The sequence below is a fragment of the Salvelinus sp. IW2-2015 genome, unplaced genomic scaffold (assembly GCF_002910315.2).
Source record: "Salvelinus sp. IW2-2015 unplaced genomic scaffold, ASM291031v2 Un_scaffold936, whole genome shotgun sequence".
Taxonomy (NCBI): Eukaryota; Metazoa; Chordata; class Actinopteri; order Salmoniformes; family Salmonidae; genus Salvelinus; species Salvelinus sp. IW2-2015.
In genome coordinates, this window is record NW_019942656.1 from 347,168 (window position 1) to 361,871 (window position 14,704).

The 14,704-nt window shown below is 40.3% G+C and overlaps 1 protein-coding gene across 1 annotated transcript; it reads right to left on the reverse strand.

Annotated features, from left to right (window-relative positions):
• Positions 1-10,297: 10,297 nt before the first annotated feature.
• LOC112069224 (urotensin-2 receptor-like) lies at positions 10,298-14,251 on the reverse strand. The gene is made up of 2 exons (XM_024136513.2): positions 13,526-14,251; positions 10,298-13,328 (listed from the first exon to the last, which is right to left on the reverse strand). The coding sequence occupies exons 1-2, from the start codon at positions 14,249-14,251 to the stop codon at positions 12,948-12,950; spliced, it is 1,107 nt and encodes a 368-aa protein (XP_023992281.1). The 3' UTR covers positions 10,298-12,947.
• Positions 14,252-14,704: the final 453 nt, after the last annotated feature.

Here is a 14,704-nt window from a genome sequence, read left to right on the forward strand (position 1 = left end):
GGTCGTCCAGTCAGTCCTTGATATGCATGGAGAGCATGAAACCCAGTAGTCCAGGACTCTGATATGATGGAGAGCATGAAACCCAGTAGTCCATACTCTGATATGATGGAGACATGAAACCAGTAGTCCAGTACTCTCGATATGATGGAGAGAAACCCAGTAGTCCAGTACTCTGATATATGGAGAGCATGAAACCAGTAGTCCAGTACTCTGATATGAATGGAAGGATGAAACCCCAGTACTCTGATATTGGATGCAGACATGAAACCAGTAGTCCAGTACTCTGATATGATGGAGACATGAAACCCAGTAGTCCAGTACTCTGATATGATGGAGACATGAAACCCCAGTGTCCAGTACTCTGATATGATGGAGAGATGAAAACCAGTAGTTCAGTACTTCTGATAATGATGAAGGAGATGAAAACTCCACACACACAGCACACACACAGCACACGGAGCATCTCCCATACACACTCCATGAGCACATTTGTTCAGCTGAGAGCTCCTTAAGAAGCTGTCGTATCTTGACTTCAAAGACAACAGTCGCTCAACACAAAGCTGAACCAGCTTCCTCTTCCACTCACATAGATTCAAACCAGAACCAGTCCTCAGAAGCAACTGGTTAAGATGGGCAGACAGTGGAATGGACATGTCTGCAGACAGACTGATTTATTTTAGTCTAGGAATAGACTTGAAGGGACGAAGAGCCTCAGCCATCGAGGTAAAGACTGAAGAAATGAAGAGTTCAGAGTAGGGAAAGAATAATGAATTATTTATGTTTCTGGTCCTTCAAGGGGACATTCCTTCCACACCTCAGCACGGTTATAGCCTTCATGAACAACCAAAGACATCCCTCATCCCACAAGGCACGGTACCCTATGGCAACATACACTGAGTGTACAAAACATTAGGAACATCTTGATACACACGGGAAACTGTTGAGCGTGAAAAATCCAGCAGCAATGCAGATCTTGACACACTTAAACTGGTGCGCCTGGCACCTATTACCATACCCTGTTCAAAGGCACTGAAATATCATGTCTTGCCCATTCACCCTCTGAATGGCACACATATACAATATATGTCTCAATTGTCTCAAGGATTAAAAATTCTTCTTTAACCTGTCTCCTCCCTTTCATCTACACTGATTGAAGTGGATTTAACAAGCAACATCAATAAGGGATCATAGCTTTCACCTGGATTCACCTGGTCAGGTCAATGTGATGGAAAGAGCAGATATTCCTAATTTTTCTTATACTTGGTGTACATTACATATAGCACAAGTTGTCCCCCCAGGAGCAGATATGTTTGGAGAGACACACGTGAGATAACATCAGGGGAAGCCCCGAAACCATGCATCGACCTCCTCGTCTGTTCCTCACAGACTGACATCACCGTGGTGACACACAACATCACCGTGGTGACACACAACATCACCGTGGTGACACACAACACACAGTCCATTCGGAAAGTATTCAGACCGCTTCAACCTTTTTTCAACATTTTGCAATACTTTCCCAAATGCACTGTACATCCTAAACACCCAACAAACATACAGTATACTTGTCCAATCTTAATGTGACCCGTTTCGTCGCAGGAGGAATATAATCCTGCAGCAGGATTTAGAATGTATAATTTCTGCCAGGGGGCAGCTGGGCTGTACAATGCAGCACCATACCTAGGAGGCTATGGTTAGGGGTAGGCTCTGCAAACCAGCTGACCTCATAACATCAAGCATCATCACGTACTCTCACAGCTTGCTAGAGCATTGTGAACTGCAGTAACGCAGTGGTATGAGCAGCATGCTTCGCCTATGAGCATCATGAGTTTGCGCCCAGTGGTGGGACATTGTTCTGACACTTTGTATGAATGATGTTGGTGTATAACATACTGTTATTATTTAACCAATCCAAAGGACGCTGCCTACCTGCCTCCAATGTCACCTACCTTAGTAGGTAACACTTTTCACTAGTTTACTGCCATGTGGGAAGGTATTCAAAGGCACCATTCACATTCCACAGAGCGCGAAGATGTTTGCAGCCACATTGTAGTCACTGTAGCAAAGTGAGCAACTAGTACCAGCAATTCACAATTCAGTGAACAACTATGCCAAAATAGAAATATCCGACACGAAAAACAAGTAACCAAGCAACATAATCGATCTCCCCTCAGTACCTGTTCATGAACGAAGTTGACACCAACCAGAATAATTATTGTACAGTATAGGGTCCTCCTCTCACATATTGCTCGGTCTGCTGTTGTGGACAAAACATGTACATTTGCGCCCATTAAATCATCCAGGCAATTTTTTGAGAAAGCTAAATAAGCTATTTTACAAACTGTTTAAGAAGATGAATAGCCAGAATAGTRGTGTTTCACTAGGAAGCTAATATTACAACAGAGCTGCTTTCCCCCCCTTAATGGGTAGGCTTGCATTGTGATTCATTCATACAATTATCACACACGGGTCATGTTATTAAATTACATCGATGTTCAAGACAACATTGTTTAATATTCGTAGATAACTGATATTAAAAGGTGATACGATGCATTCTAACTAGATTAGAAGGAAAAGTCTTCTTCATCCTAGTGTAAACTAAATGTATTAGATACAAAACAAATACTGGCATGTGATGAAAGATAACATGTCCAATATAATTATATAAATGCATATCAAACAAGAATATATTTTAAATTAATTGCATACAGAATTGTGATATCACGATGCCTTTCTGTCTCGTTGCAGGGGACTAGACAGATGAACTGCCGTCACCAGCTGGCCAAGCCTCAAAACTAGAAACATGTGGAGACATCAACACTTGTAATGTTTGAATAAATGCTTGTATTGGTTTTCCTGCATCTGTGCATGAGTCCTTAAAACACAGTCCATTGTCCAAAATAAGTAATTCCCAAGTGAGGGACACCTCAAGGAGATGAACCTCCAACATTCATACGCCTGTTCAGTACAGGAGGGCAGTCATGACAGCCACATGTTTTTTTCCATACACATGAGTTTACAGGTACATTAACACCTAATTCAACTAATTCAACTAACGTGGTCTAAATTGAATACCTGCACAGGGAGCATCCCCCTGGGACAGAAATCACATGTGTATCTTACAATGAGCTTATTAAACTACAATGTCCAGACAAATCCGCATGGTAAACAATAACATGGGTKAATCTATTTCTAGCTAAGACTGTGATGTTGCACACTCCTGAATAATATTGTGGCATATGATGATTATCCTGGCGGCTGGGAGGTTCACAAGTTATTTACATCTGTAGGGTGTCAGGTTGGGTTGTCCTTTAACATGGAACAAGCAGAGACAARGGGGGAGAAACGAACCTCACTGCTGAAATTTCAGTGCTTGTTCAAGTTGCTGAAGCCACAACTACCTTTATTAATGTGCAATCGTTTGGTTAATAGTTTYGCATATTTTTAGGCTTGTTCAAATTGTTTACAGTAAGAGTAGAACAACTTAACTAGTAACACCAACCCCAATGGTGCAACACAATAAGGGAAGGGAAATTGTCAAGAAAAAGTTTGCTAACGTTAGCTAAGTAAACAGACACTGCATGCAGCTAGCTAGCAAAACAGACTCATCAACAAATTGCACAAATAACTTGGCTGGCTAGCAGCCACGATTGAACAGAACAGTGCTGGTTGATACATTTTTCATCAGATGTTGTTAAAAGGTCTTACCTCTAAACGAGTCGGGCAGGACTGTTATCTCCTGCCAAGCCAATAATGTACTTCCTTGTTTACCACGGCAAATCTACTGTGGCATTTTATATGAATGGACACTAATGTTGGTGTARCCTACYGACTGTTATTATTTTATTATTTGTGTTATCTAAAAGTGTCTGGTATGGGGATTTCTTATCAAGATTGGGGGTAAAATCCACTGATGAAAATCCACAGAACCACAGATGACACAGTCTCTACTGCACTCCACACGGCCATTTCCCACCTGGACTAAACAAACACCTATACGCAACCAAGACAGAAAGATGAACACGGTCAGAGACCCACTAAAGTAGCACTGCCACGTCAAGAGTCTGAGCCTGCCTGKCAGGGTTCGTCCAACAAAGCCAAAGCTCCCGGATGGGTGATCATAATATACAAGTAATCTCTCAAAGCTGCTAATGAGAACCTTGGGGACCATKTACCTAACAGTTGGGAATGTAGGTGGGTTGCCCTCAMCCAGGTAGTGGCAGTGCTGGCAAAACTAGCTGCAGTAACCGATGGGGAGGGGGTCACACTCGGGCAATCAGAGAAGGGGCAAATTATTGTGACCCTGGTGGCACAAAATATTCAAAAGGTCTGACTGCYCAGAGATGCTTGGTAAAATGGTCACAATGGGGGACCAGTATCTGTGTGTGTATATCTGAGCACCATCAGCTTGTACTTGACATTGGTTAATCAAATCTCCCCTGGCTTGCTCAATTTTTCATGCCCTCTCAAACARCTACAACAGTACACATATTTGCACATCAAGTCATCACTTGAGTTGGGCTCGGGGATGGAACAGCTGTTGAACATCTGAGTTCGTGATTGTTTGTGGGGAAAGGGTGGGGAGTGTGCATGTGTGTGTGGGTATCCCACATCTGTTGCTATGGGGTAACGACTTTAGGGACAATACAAGATTAATCACAATAATTGTTAGCCAAAATAATATTTGCTTGCCAAAAATGTAATTTTTGTAATGCCAATCCTGGTCATAGATCACAATCCTTCGTATGAACTGCTTACACTATTATACATATTATTATTTAATTGTGGAAATAAATTAAGATATTATTATTTAATTGTGGAAATAAATTAAGATATGCATGATTTTTTAAATAGGCCAAAAAAGGCCCAAGCTCCTTTCTAAGGCGGCCCGGTTCCAAGAGAGACACACCGTGAACCAAGGCATTTAAGTACATTMATGATTTCTTACTCCAAGCATGCGGCAGTTTGTGTGCAAAATATAGGAGTACTATAAATGAGAGTAGTTTCTAAATGTACCAACGTTAAGTGTCTCTGTCCCTCTCTCTCTCTCTCGGCCTCTCCATGTCTTTTGTAACAATCAGCCATATTGTTGCTCTCGTGGTGCCCCAGATCCTAAWGAGTTAATTGTTACATGATTATTTTAATCGGGTAACAATTAAACATATTTAAGGTAATTAGATAAATGCAGTCTTCAGATTAATGTTAAAGTCAAGTCACGACAGGAAAGTATGAATATCATGGATATATTGGAACTAGTGGMTATATGGAGGCTTAAATATCTTGACCTAGTGAGATATACATGGCGGAGGCTAAATCAAGCTTGACTACTTTCTTATGTCATTCTCGCTGGCACCAAAAGTTTTTWAAAAGTGTTGATAGGAGACAGAATGCGGTTAGACCGTTAAATAGTTGGCCWATACATTACTCTTACAGAATTTCCACGTGGGCAAGGATATTGGACATTTTATCAAAGCCTTTTTAACTACAACTTGTTTTTAACTAGGACAGAAGAATTTAYAACTGACGTTTTATGACTTAACATAGCTACCGAAGATCCCCTTATTGTATAGAACACTTTTAAATGTGCCTTTAGATGCCATGCAATTTTATACTCGTCTTTAAAACAAAAGCAATTTAGGTCAAAATAATTCATATTAATACAATAAATAGAGGGACGAACAGTACAGATAGATAGCAATACAAACTGTACCATAGAGGCACAGAATACGTTAGAAGGGAAAAAAAGAAATGGAAKAACTTATTCAAGWAAGATCAATTGTAGTAAACACATAAAAAAAATWAAGTGAACTGGGTGGAATATGGTTGAAAAATGCACCTTACAATTTTTTTTATCTTCAACATATAAATTAAAAAAACATTTTTTTACGGAAATGTGTTACATATGACGGACTCACCAATGATTCAATAGGCAATCTTTTGAAAAAGGAAGCAAGGTACCTTAAGAATGTGTTTTTGTTTCAGTCTCCTCCATTTCCACTAACAGAAGTTAATAGTAAGGATAGTAAGGAAGGTCAAATTACAGAGGGGGAACTTCTTGATGCAATTAAAGCCTTTATAAGTCCAGGAAAACTCCAGGGCTGGATGGCATACCAGTAGAGGTATATCAAACCTTTTTTGATGTACCCAGAGGAACGTTATTAGCATGTTTTAACCACTCCTATATATAAAAAAAAAAATTGATTATCAGATACTCAACAAGGTCTAATTTCGTTATTGCTGAAACAGGAACCAAGTGTTAAATATAATTATCCAGTCCATTGAAAAAATTGGAGGTCCCTTACACTTCAGTACTGCAATAATTAGAGGAAAATGCATAGGCATAGAATTAAAAGGTATTGTTAGATATTATTCATCCTATTCAGACAGTTTTTTTTTACATGGATGATACATTGGAGACAATATAAGAAAAAAACTGCAAACAATAGAACACTATGAAAAATCTGAGAAACCAGTCCTGGTATTGACAGCTAATTTTGAAAACACTTTTGATAAAGTACGACTGGAATTTATATATAAATGCCTGTAATATTTGCATTTTGCAGAATCTCTTATACAATGGGTTAAAGTTAAGTATAGTAACCCTGGGTGTAAACTAGTAAATAATGGCTACTTCTCAGAAAGTATTAAACTGTCAAAAAGAGTAAAACAAGGTTGTCCACTTATGGCATATCTATTTATTATGGCCATCGAAATGTTACCTATTAAAATCAGATACGACAATAATATCAAGGAGCTAGACATCCAGGGCTTAAAAATAAAGGTGTTATTGTACGCTGATTCATGTTTTATTTTAAATCCACAATTTGTATCCCTCCACAGCCTCATAGAGGATCTAGATACTTTTTCTAACCTCTCTGTATTACAACCAAATGATGATAAGTATACTATATTATGTTTTGCATCACAAAAAAATACAACTTTTACATTACTGTGTAGTTTACCAATACAATGGTCTGACAGGGATGTGGAAAATACTCGGTATTCATATCCCGAAAAAAACAATGATCTCACTACATTTTAATAGAAAGTTAGCAAAAATGTATAAGTTCTTGGAACCATAGAAGGAAAATACCTGTCTATTTGTGAAAAAATCACCCTGATTAACTCTTTAGTCATATCCCAGTTTACTTATTTGCTTATGGCCTTGCCTATACCTAGCGACTTGTTTTTTTTTAATTATATGAGCAAAAAATATTCTATTTCATTTGGAACGGCAAGTTAGACAAAATTAAATGGGCCTATTTATATGAATTCAGAGGGAAGAAATGATTAAATATTAAAGCATTACTAAAGGATTCAGTCATACAAAAGTTATACTTAATAAATTCAAACTGGTTCTCTAGCAGATTAGTAAGAATGTCTCACCCTATGTTCAAGAATGACCTTTTTCCCTTTATTCAGATTACAACCTCTCACTTTCAGTTATTTAAACATGAAAGCATCTCCAAAATATTGCTTTTTTAAAAACAAGCCATAGAAAGTTGGTTGCAATTTCAGTTTAATCCACCAGAAAAGAGAATAAATATTACAATAAATATTACAACAAATATTATGGTTGAACTCAATACAAAACAAAAACAAAAATTATAAAAAAAATTAAAGCAGAAAACTCTTTGTAAATTGTGTCATAAATAGGACTGGTGGAGTTATGTCACACATGCAGAAAAGTCACACTAACAAAAATATATGGAAATGYCTGCTCTACTCAAAATTACAACCAACTAATTGCAGCATTACCGCAAAAATGGAAGAGGCAAGTGGAAGGGGGAGAAAGTAAAGAACTTGTCTCTCTGCCATGCATTGAAGACCAAAATTGGTTAAATAAAATTGTGATAAATAACAAAGCCAGCTTCATTTAAGGACCAAACAATGTACAGTTGTGCCATATAGATTGCTAAATATTTGGGAAAATATTTCCGAAGTACCGATTCCATGGCACATGGTTTATGAACTGATACATAATTTAAATTACTATACAAAATTCTTGCAACCAATAGGATGTTTTATATATATTTATATATATATATGAGGGATTCAACCATCCCAGCTCTGCATATTCTGCTGCAAAGAGACAGAATCATTAGATCATTTGTTTTGGTATTGTCCATAAGTAGCTTGTTTTTGGTTAGAATGGTGAAAATGAAAAACATGTACTGATCTTAACTCTGCAATTAGCACTGCTGTGTGTTAAAAAGTCATAGTCAATTGATCAATCATATAATAACACTCTTATCAAAAATATTTATCTTTGATTTACTATCTGTGGAAACTATGAGAATAGAAAGGTTCAGAACGTTTTTTGAAAACATCACAGCACAGCTGAAAAATAATGGCAAATAGAAATCAAAACGGGATGGTTTTCAGAGATAGATGGGAGGGATAGAGTGGAGCTGAAGGGTGAGACAAAAATAACAAGAACTAATTAAAAGTATACTGGTCCGTAAATGTATTCAGGTTCAAAACTTTGTGAAATAGCAAAGTTGAAAAATATATGCCAAATAGAAATCAGAACTGGATGATGTTCAGATATAGAGGGAGGGGTTGAAGTAGCTGAAGGATGCTAAAAACAAACAAAAGATAACTATTGTAAAATATAACTGTGTCCGTAAAATGTATATGTATGTATAAGCTGGAAGATGAAGTCTAAGTTGTTGTCCATTAGTTTACTCCAATTAGGGAGGGTGGTAAGGTTAGGGGAAATAAATAATATTTTATATATTGTATATATTTCAAAACATATACATATATATATATATATATGGGCGATTGGATATGATGCAGATTTTACTGTAATATTAAAGCTTAATTATGTGCATTGACTACGCTCAGAGTTTAACACCATAGTGCCCTCCAAGCTTATCACTAAACTAAGGACCCTGGGACTAACACTCCCTCTGCAACAGGACCTGGACTCCCTGACGGTCCATCCCAGGTGGTGAGGGTAGGCAAACACACATTCGCCAGGATGTTCCTCAACACGGGCCCTACAGGGGTGTGTGCTTAGTTCCCCCCTGTACACCCTGTTCACCACTACCCCAGCACCATCATTAAGTTTGCCGACGACTGTCACGCCCTGGCCTTAGTTATTATTGTTTCTTTATTATTTTAGTTAGGTCAGGGTGTGACATGGGTATGTTTGTTTTGGGGTGTTATATATGGTATAGGGTGTTGTTTAGTGTATGGTTTGTGTTGATGTGAGTGTCTAGGATGTCTATGGTGGAGTTATGTTAGGAAAGTCAGGGCCGATTTCTCTCAAACAGAGACAGCTGGTTATTGTTGTCTCTGATTGGAGCCATATTTAAGGTAGCCATAGGCTTTAGGTGTTTGTGGGTAATTGTCTATGTTCTATGTTGCATGTGTGCACTAGTTCGTTTATTAGCTTCACGTTCGTCTGTTTTGTTTGTTTTCCTTCTTATAATAAAAAGATGTATTTTGCACACGCTGCGCCGTCATCTCTCTCTCCTGTAGAACGATCGTGACAACGACACAACAGTGGTAGCCTTTTCACCGACAACGATGAGACAGCCTATAGGAGGGAGGTCGAGACCTGGCAGTGTGGTGCCAGTACAAAACAACCTCCCCCAACATCAGCAAGACAAAGGAGCTGACCGTGGACTATAGGAAATGGAGGGCCGAGCACGCCCATTCACAATGACGGGCTGGTATGGAGCGTGTCAAGAGCTTTAAGTTCCTGTGTCCACATCACTAAGGACCTATCATGGTCCAAAACACCAACACAGTCGTGAAGAGGGCATGACAATGCCTCTTCCCCTCAGGAAGCGAAAGGATCTGGCATGGCTCTCAGATCCTCAAAAAGGAATACAGCTGCACCACTGAGACCATCGTTGACTGGCTGCATCACCGTTTGGTATTCAACTGCTGGCATACGACGCAAGGCAATACACAGGTAGTGCGTACAGTCCAGTACATCACCAACAAGTCAACTCTCGTTTCCCACATACAATCGGTACCGGGAGCCAAGTCTGGACCAAAATCCAGAACGCTTCAACCCAAAGCCAGAAGACTGCTATTGACCTCCTTTGTTGTTTGCAACTGACAATTCTGCATCTGGCTCTAGCACACTCCACTATGGCACTTATGCACACCACCTGCTCTAAGCACACATCCACTGGCTCTATGCAACACTCAACTGGCTTCTATGCACACTACTGGCCTAGCACACGTCACGGCCTCTAGCACACCACGCCTTCATGCACAACCTACTGGTCATGCAACACCACGGCTCTAGCACACCACGTTGCCAGCACACCACCGGACTCTACCCACATAGTCACATACTACACTGACACTCCAACACACACATTCACACTCTACATACAGTTGAAGTAGGACGTTTAGAACATTGACTCCGGTTGGAGTCATTAAAAATATTTTTTCAACCACTCCACTAATTTCTTCTTAACAAACTATAGTTTTGGCAAGTCGGTTAGGACATCTACTTTGTGCTTGACACAAAGTCATTTTTCCAACAATTGTTTACAGAAAGATTATTTCACTTATAATTCACTGTATAACAATTCCAGTGGGTCAAAAGTTTACATACACTAAGTTGACTGTGCCTTTARACAGCTTGGAAAATTCCAGAAAATGGCTCATGGCTCTAGAAGCTTCTGATAGGCTAAATGACATCATTTGAGTCAATTGGACGTGCACCTGTGGATGTATTTCAAGGCCTACCTTCAAAGTCAGTGCCCTTTTGCTTGACATCATGGGGAAATGATCAGCCAAGAAATCAGCCAAGACCTCAGAAAAAAATGTGTAGAACTCCACGAGTTTGGTTCATCCTTGGGAGCAATTTCCAAACACCTGAAGGTATCACGTTCATCTGTACAAACAATAGTACGCAAGTATAAACACCATGGGACCACGCAACCGTCATACCGCTCAGGAAGGAGACGCGTTCTGTCTCCTAGAGATGAACGTACTTTGGTGCAAAAAGTGTAAATCAATCCCAGAACAGCAGCAAAGGACCTTGTGAAGATGCTGGAGGAAACAGGTACAAAAGTATATTTTTTTCCACAGTAAAAAAATAACCAGAAACATAACCGACATAACCAGAAAGGCCGCTAAGCAAGGAAGAAGCCACTGCTCCAAAACCACCATTAAAAAAAGCCAGACTACGGTTTGCAACTGCACATGGGGACAAAGATCGTACATTTTGGAGAAATGTCCTCGAGTCTGATGAAACAAAAATATAACTCTTTGGCCATAATAGCCATCGTTATGTTTGGAGGGAAAATGGGGAGGCTTGCAAGCCGAAGAACACCATCCCGACTGTGAAGCACGGGGGTGGCAGCATAATGTTGTGGGGGTGCTTAGCTGCATGAGGGACTGGTGCACTTCACATAATAGATGGAATCATGAGGGAGGAAAATTATGTTGATATATTGAAGCAACATCTCAAGACATCAGTCAGGAAGTTAAAGCTTGGTCGCAAATGGGTCTTCCAAATGGACAATGACCCCAAGCATACTTCCAAAGTTGTGGCAAAATGGCTTAAGGACAACAAAGTCAAGGTATTGGAGTGGCCATCACAAAGCCCTGACCTCAATTCTATAGCAAATGTAGARCTGAAAAAGCGTGTGCAAGCAAGGAAGCCTACAAACCTGACTCAGTTACACCAGCTCTGTCAGGAGGAATGGGCCAAAATTCACCCAACTTATTGTGGGAAGCTTGTGGAAGGCTACCCAAAACGTTTAACCCAAGTTAAACAATTTAAAGGCAATGCTACCAAATACGAATTGAGTGTATGTAAACTTCTGACCCACTGAGAATGTGATGAAAGATATAAAAGTTGAAATAAATCATTCTCTCTGTTATTATTATTATTTCACATTCTTAAATATAGTGTTGATCCTAACTGACCTAAGACAGGGAATTTTTACTAGGATTAAATGTCAGGAGTTGTGAAAAACTGAGTGTTTATTTATTTGGCTCAGGTGTAAACTTCCGACTTCAACTGTTGGCTCACACACATGAATATTGATGCCACTCACATTTACTCGTAGACACTCTTTCACACTCTTCAAAGACGCTGCTGCTATTCTGTTTATTATCTATCCTGATTGCCGAGTCATTTTTCCCCCTACCTACATGTACATATTACCTCAACTACCTCAWTCCTCTGCACATTGACTCGGTACCGGTACTCATTATTGTTATTTTTTTGTGATATTATATATTTTTTTTAGAGCTCATTTGCAAAACACTTTTATTCTTACTTTTTAACTCTGCATCATTCGGAAAGGGGTCACAGGTAATAATTTCACGGTAATGTCTAAACCTTTTGTATTCGCCGCACGTGACAATTTTGTTGTTGTTGAAAATAACCCTRGACTGTCCATATTCGAAATATGTAACTAGATCAAGTTATTTGGGGGATCGAGTTATTTCTACCAGAAGGGAATGGGCCAGAATCGACATGGAAAACCTGTATACTGAAGGCAGCAACCTTAACCTCTAGACCAGGCCACGGCTGAGTTCATTTGTATCTTTCGGATACACTAGACACGTGTATGTCGTAGCCTAATGGAGAGCAATATCTATCTTGTGTTATGAAGCTGTATAAAACAACAGTTGTTTATGTGTATGGCTGCATTTCAGATACCTTTTTTACATTTTAATGTTGAAGCAATGAGACCTAGGCCTAGAGTTTGAGCGAGTGAGAGATAACGTAATTTTGATAGCAAGCCCTGATCCCAATGACTCAACTGCCCCGCGTGGAGAGAAAGAGAACTGCTCATWTTCAGCCAATCACGAGGCTAATTWKAATTTCCTGGTGCATMWGCAAAATTCTCKGTGATTAAGTTAAGATCCGATCATCTGTACGTCACCGTAAATGGGTAGCAGACATGTGGAGATAATGTCACGATAAGACCAAGACCAGAAACATCTTCTCCTATACCTCACAGGCTGCTGTTGTGCGTGGTGCGCAGAGACGGCGTGTGCGTGAGCACGAAGCTCTCCGTGCACTGCTGGCTGCTGGAGGACAGCGACCTCCTGGGTGATCGCTGGAACCGGTTCCATCGGTTGAAGTAGCTACCCGCGGTCCAGGTGCGCTGGCGCTTCCGCAGGTACTCCTTGTAGTTCTTGGTGAGCAGCGTGTAGAGGAAAGGGTTGATGCAGCTGTTGGAGTAGGTGAGRCAGGTGGTCAAGTAGTTGATGTTGCGCTTGGACTTGGTGGAGAGATGGATGGAGGGCTGGAACTGACCCAGGAGCTGCCAGATCCAGAAGGGCAGGAAACAGGCCCAGAACAGCAGTACAATGGTGAAGATCAGATAGAGGACCTAGAGGATAGAGAAACACAAGATGGAGTTAGATATAGATCAGCTAGAATACCTACAGGACAGGGATTTACATGAATGCAGCAATCACATGTATTTGTTTTACCAAAGGATATTCCTTTGACATATCTAAATAATGGTAAGACCGAGGGAGATATTTAGTTTGATTGACATAAAGATACTTAGTTTAATTGACTGACCTTTTGGTTGGGTAGTTTCTTGGTCTGTTTGAAGGTTTCTGTCTGTGAGATCCAGTAGGTACGAGCCAGCCCGATGTAGAGAAAGCCAATGATCATCCCCGGAGCCACAATGCTGGTACAGAACAGGAAGGTGATGTACACCTTATAGGACAGCGGTGAGATAGTCGGCTGGCACATGGCCTTGCTCCCCACCTTCATCATCTGAATACTGAGAATCATGGGTAAAGTCAGGACCAGGGAAGCCACCCATACAAGCACCGCAATGGCTTTGCGGTAGCTCTTGGACCGCTTGACTGTGTCCAGCGGTTTCAGCACGGCAAAGTATCTCTCCGTGCTCATGATGGTCAGCGTGAAAATGCTGGCGTGCATCGTCAGAAAATCCATGCTGATTAAAATCCTGCACCCAGCATCGCCAAAATACCAACCTTTCAGGAAGTACGTGCAGACCACGAACGGAATGGTCAACAGATAGAGGAGGTCAGCCAGGGCTAAGTTGATGATGTAAATATACATGGACGCCGCGAAACGCATGGATTGACACATGACCACGAGGGTGTAGATGTTTCCGGAGACGCCGACCAGACACATGAGGGAGAGAATACAGCCTATTGTGAAGGTGGCGGCGGTGTCTTCGGGAGAGGAAGGGGTGGAGTCTAAAGGCGGGTCGGTGGCGTTGGGGATCAGCTCCATCAGGACCAGCAGGGGCTCCATGGATACCGTGGTCATCACTACGGAGATAGATGGGGAGGGGTTTAGTTTAGTAACATCATGCAGCAGCTACTCTTCTTGGGGTCCACATAAAATGTACAAATATTGGAAAGACACCAAGAGACAATACAAATACTATTTACACACTATTCATATATATTCATATATAAAGTACAGTTACATTTGATCTTTAGAAACAGGAGAAGTGCTGTGATACAATATGTTTTTTATTTATTAGTATTTTAAAGCTAAATTGTTTTTTTGCCTCAGTTACCTTGGTGGCAGAGCATTCCATGATTACATGGTTCTATACATAACTGAGCGACGCATTAGATCTGTTTTTAGGCTGGGTAYAGGGAAGAAACCCGTAGTGTCGTGTCTTGTGGATCATTCTGTTTGAAGTGTATGCAAATAGATTATACAAGTGGTTAGGCATTTTCCTCACACAAATGTTTCTTAAAAAGACAAGAA